Here is a 13284-nt window from a genome sequence, read left to right as displayed (position 1 = left end):
TGGGGGGTGGGAGGAAGGACACCTGGTTATCTTCTTGTCTCATTTCCAAGATAAATTTTCTTGCCAGCTGGAATTTGAACCCAACCTTGTTCCCTAAGTGAACCCCAGAAAGGGAGAGCAGGTGGTCCAGGGCAAGACACAACACCAGAGACTCTCATCCCACAAACATTTCCTGAGCACCTGCTATGTGCCAGGCCCTTTCCTGGGCCTTGGGGACACAGCAGGGAACAAAACAGATGAGGACCTACCCTCCTGGAGGTGACAGTCTGGGGGAAGGAGGTGGTGAGCTGTTACCCGATTCCCACTGGGAAGAAATGTGAGGCCAGGATCATTGTGAAAACTTTTGGTGGGGGAGGGAAACGGCTTTGTTGAAATAGAACTCATATGCTGGGGGCCCCTGGGTGGCTCAGTCAGTGAAGCATATATATGCCTTGGGCGCAGGTCATGATTTTGGGGTTCTAGGATTGAGTCCCACATTGAACTCCCTGCTCCATGAGGAGTCTGCTTTTCCTTCCGCCCCTCCCCCTCCCCTGCTCATGCATTATCTGTCTCTCTCAAATAAATAAATAAAATATATTTTTAAAGATTTTATTTATTCATGAGAGACACAGAGAGAGAGGCAGAGACATAGACAGAGGGAGAAGCAGACTCCCCACAGGGAGCCTGATGTGGGATTCGATCCCTGGACCCCAGGATCATGCCTTGAACCAAAGGCAGACATTCAACCACTGAGCCACCTAGGCATCCCAATAAAATATTTTTTTTAAAAGGAACTCCTATACGGATGCCTGCGTGGCTCAGAAGTTGAGCGTCTGCCTTTGACTCAGGGCGTGATCCTGGAGTCCCAGGATCGAGTCCCATGTCAGGCTCCCTGCATGGAGCCTGCTTCTCCCTCTCCCTGTGTCTCTGCCTCTCTCTCTTTCTCTCTCTCTGTGTCTCTCATGAATAAATAAATAAAATCTTAAAAAAAAAACCTCATATACTGTATAGTTCACCTATCTAGAGTGTACAATTCATTGGTTTCTGGTGCATTCCTAGAGTTGTACAGCCATCACCTTAATCTAATTTTAGAACATTTTCATCACCCCCTGGAAGAAATATTGTATTCTTCAGCTACCATTCCCCAGCCTTCCCCCCATTACACCCCCCCTCCCCCCAAAACCACAAATTTCCTTCCTATCTCTTTAGATTCCCTATCCTGGGCATTTCACATCAGTGGACTCATATGATATCTGTCCTTTTGGGTCTGGCTACTTGCACCCAGCAATCATGTTTTCAAGGTTCTCCCGTGCTGTAGCATGTGTCAGATTCATTCATTCCTTTGTCTTGTCAAATAATATTCCATCATTTGGCTATGCCACATTTTATTCATCTGCACATCAGCTGATGGACAGGTAGGCTATTCGCACCTTTCAGCTGTGGTGAATGGTGCTCCCTGGACATTCCCATACAAGATTTTGCATAGACATAGGTCTTTAGTTCTCTTGGGTCCACGCCTAGGAGGGGAATTGCTGGGCCATAAGGAGACTCTGTGTTTCAGTGTTTGAGGAACCACTGGGCTGTTTTCTACAGCAGCTGCCCTACTTGCCATCCCCACCAGCCTGGTGTGGTAGGGATTGGAGGGGATGGAGTGGCTGGGGGCAGCCAGGTGGAAGCCACCATTGGAAGGTGCCCCTTCCCTGCAGGCTGAACTGGAGAATGTGTCCGGGGCCCTGAGTGAGGCCGAGTCCAGAGCCATCCGGCTCAGCAAGGAGCTGAGCAGCTCAGAGGCCCAGCTACATGACGCTCAGGTGAGGCCCTCCCCACTCAACCCCCAGCACTGCCCCCACCGTGGCTCTCCACCCTCTGCCTTCACCTTATCTCCATTTCCTCCACCATCTGTAGGAGATGCTTCAGGAGGAGAGTAGGGCAAAGCTGGCCTTGGGGTCCAAGGCGCGAGCCCTGGAGGCTGAAGTGGCGGGGCTGCGGGAACAGCTGGAGGAGGAGGCAGCCGCCAGGGAGCGGGCAGGCCGCGAGCTACAGACCGCCCAGGCCCAGGTGAGCAGTCCTGGAGGGAGACCTGGTGGGGCCTCCAGTCAGTCCCAACCCACTCCTCTGGATTCCTCAGCTCAGGGATGGCCCCATTGCCCACCCAGTCCTAGGCCGGACCCCCGGGAGACCCCCATTCTTGTCTCTGACTCTCCCTCAGCCACAGCCTGTCCTTCACCACCCCACTCTGAGCTCCCAAGCCCTTTGTCTTCTCATCCCCATTCCAATCACCTTGGGCTGGAACTCTCTCTGCCCATGGGTCCCCACACACACCCGAATGGGAGCTCCTTGAAAGTGGAACCCATCAAAGTTAGGTCTTGGTCTTCAACACAGGCCAACCTAGAGCCTGGCATATAGGAGGCCTGGAGAAATGTCTGATGAATGAATGAGTGATGACTGCATGCCTCTAAATATCCTTCTTCAACTGGCAGCTTCCTATGCATACTTCAAGATCCATCTCAAATGCCCCCTCTTCCAGGAAGTCTATCTTGAATGTTCTGAACAGATTCTAAATTCCTCCTGTGGGTTCCCATGGCTGCCATGCTGCTTCTCCTTTAGCCTCCACCACCCTGGCCTTGATGCTCAGTCTCCCCCATCAGAATGGAGTCCTCCCCAGGGTGGAGTCCGGGTCTGATTCATCTTCTGGGTCCTGATGGGAGTAATTTTCATCTCCTGAAGAAGCTGAGGTTCATAGAACTCACAACTTCAAGCCTACTCCAAAGCAGAAGAACCCAGTACAACGAGTCCCTTTTCTCCTCAGGCCTCAGGCTCCTTGTCTGGGAAGTAGGGCACTACCAACTCACACCTTGGTCTGGTCACAGCCATGACAGCCACCCACCCTTTCTCCTCATCCCATGCCCCACCCCCAGCTCTCAGAGTGGCGGCGGCGCCAGGAGGAGGAGGCAGGAGCCCTGGAAGCAGGAGAGGAGGCCCGGCGCCGGGCAGCCCGTGAGGCTGAGGCCCTAAGCCTGCGCCTGGCAGAAAAAACTGAGGCGGTGGAGCGGCTGGAGCGGGGCCGCCGCCAGCTGCGGCAGGAGCTGGACGATGCCACCGTGGACCTGGAGCAGCAGCGGCAGCTCGTGAGCACACTGGAGAAGAAGCAGCGCAAGTTCGACCAGGTAGGGCACCTCACCCAACCCGGTGGGCAATCAGGATGCTCACTGGCGCCCCCATGGTCATTGTGTGCAGTCAGGAGTAGGAGATGTCAGGCTCCACTATGAACCTGGGGGGACCCTAGGGCAAGATGCTTCTTCCCTCTGTGCCTCTGTAAAATAGGAACCCTTCATCCATCCTGGTTTATGTCTCCTGTCCCCAAATAATTATTGGTAGTACCCACTTTTTTTTTTGTTTTTGTTAACAGAGGGAACTCGTGTATGAGCAGGGGGAGGGTGGGAGAGAACGTCAAGCAGACTCTACGCTCAGCACAAAGCCTGATGCAGGGGATCCCTGGGTGGCTCAGTGGTTTAGCGCCCACCTTCAGCCCAGGGCGTGATCCTAGAGTCCTAGGATCGCGTCCCACATCAGGCTCCCTGCATGGAGCCTGCTTCTCCCTCTGCCTATGTCTCTGCGTCTCTCTCTCGGTGTCTCTCATGAATAAATAAATTAACTTAAAAAAATAAATCTCAGAATTATTTTGAGATTCATCCATGTTTTTGCATGGATTAATAATTCATTCTTCAGGGCATCTGGCTGGCTCACTTGGTGGAGCTTGTGATTATTGATTTTAGGTTCATGAGTTTGAGCTCCATATTGGGCATAGAGAAAACTTAATAAAAAAATTTATAATAATGTATTCCTTTTTTTTTTGTATTCCTTTTTTTTTAACTGCCAAGTATTATTCCTGTATAGATAAACCATATTTTGAAAACCATTAACTTGTTGAACATTTGAGTTATTTCTAGTTTTTGCCTATTATGGATAAAACTTTAGTCTTTCTAATAAGGTGTAGTGGTTTGAATTCACATTTCCCTAATGAGCAATGACACTGAGTGTCTTTCATGTGCTTATTTGCCATGTATACCTCTTTGGTGAATGAAGTGTCTGTTCAAATCTTCTGTCCACTTTTTAAAATTAGGTTGTTTCCCCCTTTTTGTTTTGTTTTTGGGGTGGGAGTTGTTTCTTTCATTATTGGATTGGAAGTTCTTTATATATGGTGAATAAAAGTTCTTTAGCAGATGTATTATTTTGCAACTATTTTCATCTAGTCTGTGGCTTGCTTTTTAATTCTTCATTAGAGTCTTTCAAAGAGCAGGAGGTTTGAATTTTGATGAAGTCCAGTTTATTAAATTGTTGCTTTGTGGACTGTGGTTTTTAGTGTTGTGTCTGAGGAGACTTTACCTAACTCAGTCACAGAGGTTTCCTATATTTTTTCCAGAAATTTTCTACTTTTCAGTTTTATATATATGTTTGTGATCCAGTTTGAGTTAATTTGTTTATATTGTGCTAATATGGCTCCAAATTAACTTTTTATACGTGGCTTTTGAATTGTTCAGACACTGCTGAAAGAATCTCTTTACTGACTCATTTTTGCATTTATATTAAAAATCGGGTAGTGTCAGTTGTCCATTTTTTTTCTTCTTTTTCAAAGTTCTTTTGCTTTTTCCAGGTCCTTCTCATTTCCACATGTATTTTAGTATCTGTTTGTCAGTTTCTACACACAGAAAGAAAATCCTCTTGATTTGGGATTTTGTTGAATCTATAGATTAATCTGGGAAGAATTGACATACTAACAATACCAAGTTTTCTGGCCTGGAGATGTGGTAGATGTGCCCATTTATTTAGATCACCTTGACTTTTTGTACTTTTCAGTGTACATCTTTCTCATTTTTCATCAGATTTATTTCCAAGCATTTCATATTATTGATGCCATTTTTTTTACTTTCTTTCTTTTTCTTTCTTTCTTTCTTTCTTTCTTTCTTTCTTTCTTTCTTTCTTTCTTTCTATTTTTAAAGATTTTATTTATTCATAAGAGACACAGAGAGAGAGAGAAAGGCAGAGACACAGGCAGAGGGAGAAGCAGGCTCCATGCAGGGAGCCTGATGGGATACTTGATCCTGGGACTCCAGGATCACGACCTGGGCCAAAGGCAGGCGCTAAACCACTGAGCCACCCAGGGATCCCCCTTTTTTTTACTCTATTTATATCATTTCTGTCAACTTGCTTTCAAGTTTACTGGTTCTTCTGAAGTGTCCAGTCTGCTCTCGGTTTCCTCCAATGACTTTTTTATTTCAGATACCATGCTTTTCAGTCCTGGCCTTTCTAGTTGGTTCTGTTTTAGTTTCAAACCCCTCCTGAAATAACCTTGGGTCTTCACCCACTGTATTCATCTGGTCCTGAAATTTACTAATCTTAACTATGATTATGACTTTAACTATAGTCCTTGCGTGATAAATCCCAGTGATGAGGTCATCTGTTGGTCTGTTTCCATGGACTGGTTTTTCTCTTGACTATGATCCCTGTTCTCTTCCCTCTTGTCAGATCTTGTAAGTTTTATTATTGTTGATTTCTGTGCCTTAAAAAAAAAGCCAACAAAGGTTGAAGTACATTGTAAAAATGGTATACGTGTCTTTTGTACCACTACCCCAGGAGCAAGAAACACTCTTTCCTCTGTCAGGTTTCTAGAATGAGGGGCTCCTCACTTTGATCCACTCAAGAGCTGGGCTGGTCAGGGACACAGTTGCAACTTTAATCCCTCTACCTCCGTCTTGTGTCTCTGCCTTTGTCTGTCTGTCTCTCTCTCTGTCCCTGGCTGCTCCCTCTTCCCCATCCACTTGTACACTCCTTTCAGCTAATCTATTTCCCCCACCCCATCTCCCTCAACCTGGAAGCTCCTGGCAGAGGAGAAGGCAGCTGTCCTGCGGGCGGTGGAGGAACGTGAGCGGGTTGAGGCGGAGGGCCGGGAGCGCGAGGCTCGGACCCTGTCACTGACTCGGGCACTGGAGGAGGAGCAGGAAGCACGTGAGGAGCTGGAGCGGCAGAACCGGGCCCTGCGGGCAGAGATGGAAGCACTGCTGAGCAGTAAGGATGACGTCGGCAAGAACGTGAGCAGGGGCCCCCACTCCACAAGACACACGTGTGGACAACTGCATGAACACCTGATGTTGGGAGACACAGACACACATGTGTGCTCTTATGCATGGATCACAGAATCATCCATCAGAGTTACATGTTCATGCCAAGCACAGAATGATAGGAGAGCTGCTGACCAAACGTACATGCTCACATAACATACACAGAGTGTGAGGAGAATCTTCCACCAGACACATATGTTCATACACACATACAGGAAGTAAGGAGAGCCATTCCTCAACATGCATGTTCACATACACATGCATAACAAGAGGAGAATCTTCCAGAGAACATAAAGAGAATTTACACACTACGTGCAACCTGAGAACCACACCCCAAACATGAGTCTATGCACATGCACACACCGCACGTACCATACATACCACACACACATACATTTCCTCACACACACCACACATGTACCACACATCGTGTGTACATACTGCACACACACCACACACACATAAACCCCTCACACACACCACACACATCACATACACATATACCTTCTCACACACATATATCCCCTCACACATCACACACATCCCCTCACACATACCACATACCCAGTGTGAGGACATCCCACCTTGCCACCCTCAACCCCACTGAGCACATAGAGGCTCCCCCCAGGTCTCTCTCTTCCCCCCTGAATCACAGGTCAATGAGTCTCCCATGGCCAACAGGGAGTCCCCTAGGCCAGTCCTCAGTCACCACTCACTCAGCCCACATCCCAGCCTTCTAGAAAGGTCCACCACACCCTCTATTGTATCCATTCTGCCCAATAAATATACTTATGGAGCAGCAGCAAGGACAGGCCCAGGGACACCCACTACCCTGACTGATGATAGGAGGCACTGACAGGATTTGTGTTTCAGTGAGGCTCTGAGCAGACACACTTCTAGTGCCCTTTCTTATTGCCAACAACACACTCTCATGGGTGCAGCAGATAAGGGCTTTATCTTCTCTACACACTCTGGTGTTGATCTGATAGAGCTTTCAGCCAAGTCTGGAGGGAACCCCTGAACCCCATGACATACCCTTGGCCTGCAGCCCCAGGGATACCAGAGTTAAAATCCAGCTCATGCTCAAACTACTAAGGTCTCTCCTTTGGGAAAACTGTCAAGTTATTCATGGTTACTCCAAAAGGCCTACTTTGTTCGAATAGGATGTTGATGGGAGAAAATTTACCTCCTTCCAGTAAACAAAACTGATTGGCAGGTGCCAAATAGGAAGGGAGACCTGTTGGCATCTTCCAAGGGCAGGAGGTAGACACTGGCACTGATAAGAATTTCCATGAGGTTCTTTGGGCAGTAGTGACACATAGATACAGTCCCTGCCCCATGAAACTCACAGTCCAGTGTAGGGGGTGGACGTTGCATAAGAAGACACATAAGCTCATGTTAAATGACTGTTGTGACTAAGGCTGGGTCAGAGAGGGGCTCGGGGCAGCAGCTTGGGTAACAGAAAGGCCCCGACAAGCAAGGGACGCTCCTCTGAGAAGGTGACAGTTAAAGGAGAGGCATAGGCACGGGGCTTGAGGTCTCAGAACTCATAAGCCCAAATATGTCTTCCAACAGTGTTTGGGATTTTAATTTACAACTCCCCGGAAGTTCTGGGAACCCTCATGCTGAGAAAAAAAAATCACAGTAGGTGGTGGAATGGTACTATCCAGGGGAGTCCAACACACAGCAACACTCAACTCTGGAGCTATGTGCCTCCAACCCAGATCCGCACAGGATTCCCAGAGTTGAAGCTCCAGGGAAGTCAGCACACGATGCAAAAATCTCAAAACCCACGAGGATGTAATCCACTGTGAGTGAGAGTCAGCTGGCCTAACAAACACTTAAACCAGATTCTCAGGGCCTGCAGATAACAGAACTTGCACACATCGGTTATTAATGAATTGTTTTAGGATGATTCGGCAGGAGACACAGAGTAACTAGCTGCCCTGGGCAATGGTGAATGAATGAGCAAACCAGAATGTGCGCATCAGCTTGTCCATTAAAGCTTCCTTCACTCTGTCCTCCGAGACCTCCGAGAGATCTAGGATCCTGCCCCCCTCCCCCACCTCCCCAAGACCCAGGAGCCCAGAGCTCACCTTCCCATCCCCCCAGGCGCATGAGCTGGAGCGATCCCGCCGGGCAGCAGAACAGACAGCCAACGACCTGCGAGCACAGGTGACCGAGCTGGAGGATGAGCTGACGGCAGCCGAGGACGCCAAGCTGCGGCTGGAAGTGACCGTGCAGGCTCTCAAGGCACAGCATGAGCGCGACCTGCAGAGCCGAGATGAGGCTGGCGAGGAGAGGCGGCGGCAGCTGGCCAAGCAGGTAGGAGACCAGGCTGGAGGCTGCAGGGCGCCTGCCCACAGCTGGGAGGGCTCTGGTGCCCAGTGGCTAAAAGAGGAGACAAGAAAGTCTTACCTACCTGCTGCTCAGTGTTTCTTCCCAAGGCCTTCCTGTTCCCCAGCCTTCATCCACCATAACCCCTGAACCCACACACATGTCCCACTGACCGACTGACATGCCCTGGATCAGACATCACCGCTGAACCATTCACCCAGCCCCCCACCCACACACAGCCCCCCCACCAACCAACGCTTCTATGCAGCCACATCTGTGTCCAGCTTCTCCATTTGCCCAACTAACCCTTTCCAGCAACTTCCTCTCCCCAGCCGCTCCCAACTTCCCCAGCCTGCCCAAGTGCTCATCCATCGCTCATGTTCCAGCTCCTCTACACCCCTCTATCCACAGCCTTCCTCCCTCATTCATTTACTCATTCCCCTTTCCCTGTGGTCTGCAGCATCCATTTCTGACCCATCCAGTGGAGGGCTTTCTTGTGGTCTGAAGCTGGCTGGCACTGAGTGCTGAGCATGGGAGGGTCAGGGCAGCTCTGAATGTAGAAAGACCTTCTGGAGCTGTGCGGGAATGGGCTGCAGGGGACAGTTGGGAGCAGAGCAGAGGCTGGACCAAAGGCAGGGAAGGATAAGCCCAGAGCCAGGGCTCCGGTGACAGAGCACAGAAGGAATGGCGCTGCTGGCCTGGACAGGGGCTGGTGGGTGGACATCTAGGTCACTAGCATGTAGAGGGAGGCTGGACCTTCGTCCCCTGAGCCTACCCCTCCCATCCTCCCCACAGCTGAGGGATGCAGAGGTGGAGCGGGATGAGGAACGCAAGCAACGCGCCCTGGCTGTGGCCGCCCGCAAGAAGCTGGAGGCCGAAGTAGAGGACTTGAGAGCCCAGAATGCGATGGGGGTGCAGGGCAAGGAGGAAGCGGTGAAGCAGCTCCGCAAGATGCAGGTAGGGGTTGGGCTCAAGCCCACCATGAGCCAGTCCCGCTGTTCCCCCCGCCACACACCTCCTCTGCACCGTTCTGTAAACATCCAAGCACCAAAGGCTCACTTGTTCCTTTTTATATTTTTTATTTCCTTTACTTAGGATACTTAGTTGTTTTTTTTTTTTTTTTGGAGTCCAAATTCCTCATTTTACTTAATTTTTGAGATGGAAATGCCTTAGGGTTCCTCCCCTAATATGAAATCTATACCTGGTTGTTTAAAAGAAATTGGAGGGTGGGGGGAAATAGGTACCTGGCTGGCTCATTTGGTGGAGCTTCTGACTCTTGATCTCTGGGTCGAGAGTTCCAGCCCCAGGCTGAAGTAGAGATTACTTAAAATTTTTTTCTTTCGGGATCCCTGGGTGGCGCAGTGGTTTAGCGCCTGCCTTTGGCCCAGGGCGCGATCCTGGAGACCCCGGATCGAATCCCATATCGGGCTCCTGGTGCATGGAGCCTGCTTCTCCCTCTGCCTGTGTCTCTGCCTCTCTCTCTCTCTGTGTGTGACTATCATAAATAAATTTAAAAAAATTTTTTTTCTTTCATGATAATGATGTGTCCGTGTAACGTCTAATTTTTTTTTTTTAATTTATGAGAGACAGAGAGAGAGAGAAGCAGGCTCCATGTAGGGAGCCCTATGTGGGACTCCAAGATCTCAGGATCACACCCTGAGCCAAAGGCAGATGCTCAACCCCTGAGCCACCCAGACGTCCCAAGTCTAATTTTTTTTTTTTTAAGTATAGAACTGGGCTGTCCAATACAGCCAGCCCCATGTGGCTATTGGGCATCTAAGATGTGGTGGGGCTGAAATCCAAATCACATGCTGGATTCTGAAGACTTAGTACAAAAAAACAAAACAAAACAGTAAACTATCTCAATTTTTATAGTGATTGTAAATGGAAATAACATTTTGGATAGGTCAGGCGGAATAAAAATATTGTGTTCAGGGATCCCTGGGTGGCGCAGTGGTTTGGCGCCTGCCTTTGGCCCAGGGCGCGATCCTGGAGACCCGGGATCGAATCCCACTCGGGCTCCCGGTGCATGGAGCCTGCTTCTCCCTCTGCCTGTGTCTCTGCCTCTCTCTCTCTCTCTCTGTGACTATCATAAATAAATTTTTTTAAAAATATTGTGTTCAAACTACTTTCAGCCATTTTTTTTTTACCTTGTTAATGTGGCCACTAGAAAATGTAAAACAACATATGTCCTTGCTATATCTTCCCAGTGAGCAACACGGGGATAAAAAGATCCCTCCCCAAAAAGTAAAAATTACCAATTATGTCATCCCTGAGAAAAAGTGCCTGCACTGAAAAGCTGTTACTATCAAGCAAGTAATAATATTAATAACAGCGATGATCCTTAATAAGAGCAATGATCCTGCTAGTACCACCCCCAGCGCTATCCTCACCATCCTTTCAGAGTTGTTTTTTTTTTTAATAGTGATGGACATCAAGTTTGGGTTTTACTTTTCTTTAAGCGCTATTGAAGAGAAAAGCCTTACACTGGCATCTTTACACACTTAGTGGTGTGACCGCATAGTAAAGTGACTAGAAGTGTAAATTCTGAGGCCAGATGGCCTGGGTTCAAGTCCTGACAATGCCATTAACCACGCTCGGCTTATTGCGGAACCTCTCTGCGCCTCATTTGCTTCATGTGTCCACTGGGGAGGAAACTAATCCCCACCAGCTGGAGTTGTGAGGATTAAGGGAGTCAGTACATAAAAGGGCCTGGCACGCGAATGATCAGCAAGAGTGTGCCAGCATAATTATTACTGCAGAGTCCAAATACTACACCCATTTCATGCTGACTTTTAATTTTAAGGTGTTACTTATATAAACTGGAGGTAGCCGAAGCCCAGAGATGGGGAGGGGCTGGGGCCGGCTGCAGGGCTTTGCTTGTTTTCCGGGAGCCGAGGAGCTCCGAAGCACTCCCGCAGGGCGGAGGCGAGGGGAGGGGCTTCCCCGTGAGCCACCACCTGGCCGCACCGCTCACATGCTTTGTTCGGCCCAGACCCAGATGAAGGAGCTGTGGCGGGAGGTGGAAGAGACGCGCAGCTCCCGGGAGGAAATCTTTGCCCAGAACCGGGAGAATGAGAAACGCCTCAAGGCGCTGGAGGCAGAGGTGCTGCGGCTGCAGGAGGTGAGGCCTGGATGGGCGTTGCCCTGGGAAGGGGTAGGTGGTGGGCGGGGCGCTGGGGATGGGGGGGCGGAGCCCACAGGCTGGGCTCCAGGGCACTAGGGAGCCCTGGGAGGATTCTGAGCAAAGTAGGAGGAGCTTGGAGTCAAGGAGGCTGGAGAGAGGATAAAGCCTGAGCTGGGCCGGTGGGGATGCAGGGAGGAGGCACAAGAGTAAGGGTGGGCATGGATAGGGCTGTGGGTTGTAAGGGGGCAGAGGAGGTGAGGAGAGCCCGAGGGTCAGGCCTGGTGCCTGGGGAAGCCTGGAGCAGGAGCAGGTTTGAAAGGAGATGCTGAGCTCTGTGAGGCCATGCGGAGGGGGAGGGGCCTGGGGCCCGGAAACTAGAGGTGGTGGGGTCAGGGGCTCTGTGGAGACGTCTGCCTGTAGATAGAATTTCATTCCAAGGCTGCCCAGGGATGGGATGTTCATTTGCACTGAAGACAAGGCCAAGAGACCTGAGGTGTGAGGGGCAAGGAGGCCCCATGCTAGGGTAGTGTCCCATCGCCACTGCTGACTACCACCCCTATCTATCATCACAGGAACTGGCCGCCTCAGATCGTGCCCGGCGGCAAATCCAGCAGGAGCGGGATGAGATGGCAGACGAGGTGGCCAATGGCAGCCTTAGCAAGTGAGTGGCCAGTTGTAGTGTGTGGGGCAGAGCCCGGACCCTGGCCATTCAGCCTGCTCACCCTCCCCTATTCCCGTTGTCCTTAGGACGGCTATTCTGGAAGAGAAGCGTCAGCTGGAGGGGCGCCTGGGTCAAATGGAAGAAGAGCTGGAGGAGGAGCAGAGCAATGCGGAGCTGCTCAATGACCGCTACCGCAAGCTGCTCCTGCAGGTGAGCATAACTGTCACTCCCTGACGGCCTGGGCCTCCGCTGACCTGGGACCATAATCTTCAGTCCTTTTATTCAACAGGTAAAGGAGAAGGGGATATCTAGGTTGGGTTTTCATGGTTGAATAGGAGTTTTTGAGGGTGGTGGGGGTAGGCACTGATGCATTCATTCACTTGTGTTTCTGAAGCTTCTCAAGGGCTGGATCCAGCCAGACATGAATTATGTGGGGTCTCTCGGTCCTCCAGAGTTCCCTGGGAACATAGACCTGGAACTCAGTGTCTATGGGTGGGGTGGCATGTGTGATAATAGAAGTATGTGGGGCCCAGCAGAGAGACAGACAGAGGTAGAGAGAAAGGGAAGGAGGGAAAGAACTCTCTGTAAGAATCATAAAATATGTGGAAGGAGAGATATTTGCTGGGATTTGAAAGCATAAGTAGAACCTAGACAGACAGAAAAGCATATTTTCATTTGTGTATTTATTTATAAATACTGTTGGAAGCTTCAGGTCCTATTCTGTGGGATGCTGGGGACCTGGTGATGGATCATTCCAGGTCTCTGCCTTTAAGGAGACAGACTATCCCAATACAGAAGTATAAATGAAAATGGAGGAAGCACAGGACACTGTGAGGAGAATACTGACCCAGCCTGGAGGTTAAGGGGCTATCAGGGAAGACTTCCTGATGGAGGAGATATCTTAAGAAATCTTGGAGAAAGTGAAGAGTTTAGGGCAGCCTGGGTGGCTCAGAGGTTTAGCGCCACCTTCAGCCCAGGGCATGATCCTAGAGACCTGAGATCAAGTCCCATGTCGGGCTCCCTGTATGGAGCCTGCTTCTCCCTCTGCCTGTGTCTCTGCC

General features: G+C 49.9%; 1 protein-coding gene across 7 annotated transcripts in view; it reads left to right on the top strand.

The window, feature by feature from the left end:
• Positions 1 to 13284, top strand: part of MYH14 (myosin heavy chain 14) — a 101762-nt gene that overhangs the window by 76877 nt on the left and 11601 nt on the right. For all 7 annotated transcript variants that reach the window (XM_077844356.1, XM_077844355.1, XM_077844371.1 and 4 more), the window contains 9 exons: positions 1686 to 1790; positions 1885 to 2037; positions 2898 to 3146; positions 5856 to 6068; positions 8211 to 8423; positions 9231 to 9392; positions 11431 to 11559; positions 12135 to 12223; positions 12310 to 12433. In XM_077844356.1, coding sequence (XP_077700482.1) covers positions 1686 to 1790; positions 1885 to 2037; positions 2898 to 3146; positions 5856 to 6068; positions 8211 to 8423; positions 9231 to 9392; positions 11431 to 11559; positions 12135 to 12223; positions 12310 to 12433 — 1437 coding nt within the window. The remainder of the gene's footprint in view (positions 1 to 1685; positions 1791 to 1884; positions 2038 to 2897; positions 3147 to 5855; positions 6069 to 8210; positions 8424 to 9230; positions 9393 to 11430; positions 11560 to 12134; positions 12224 to 12309; positions 12434 to 13284) is intronic.

Source organism: Canis aureus, chromosome 1, assembly GCF_053574225.1.
Source record: "Canis aureus isolate CA01 chromosome 1, VMU_Caureus_v.1.0, whole genome shotgun sequence".
NCBI classification, from domain to species: domain Eukaryota; kingdom Metazoa; phylum Chordata; class Mammalia; order Carnivora; family Canidae; genus Canis; species Canis aureus.
Note: the sequence above shows the minus strand (reverse complement) of the source record. Positions and strands in the feature narration are given on the sequence as shown.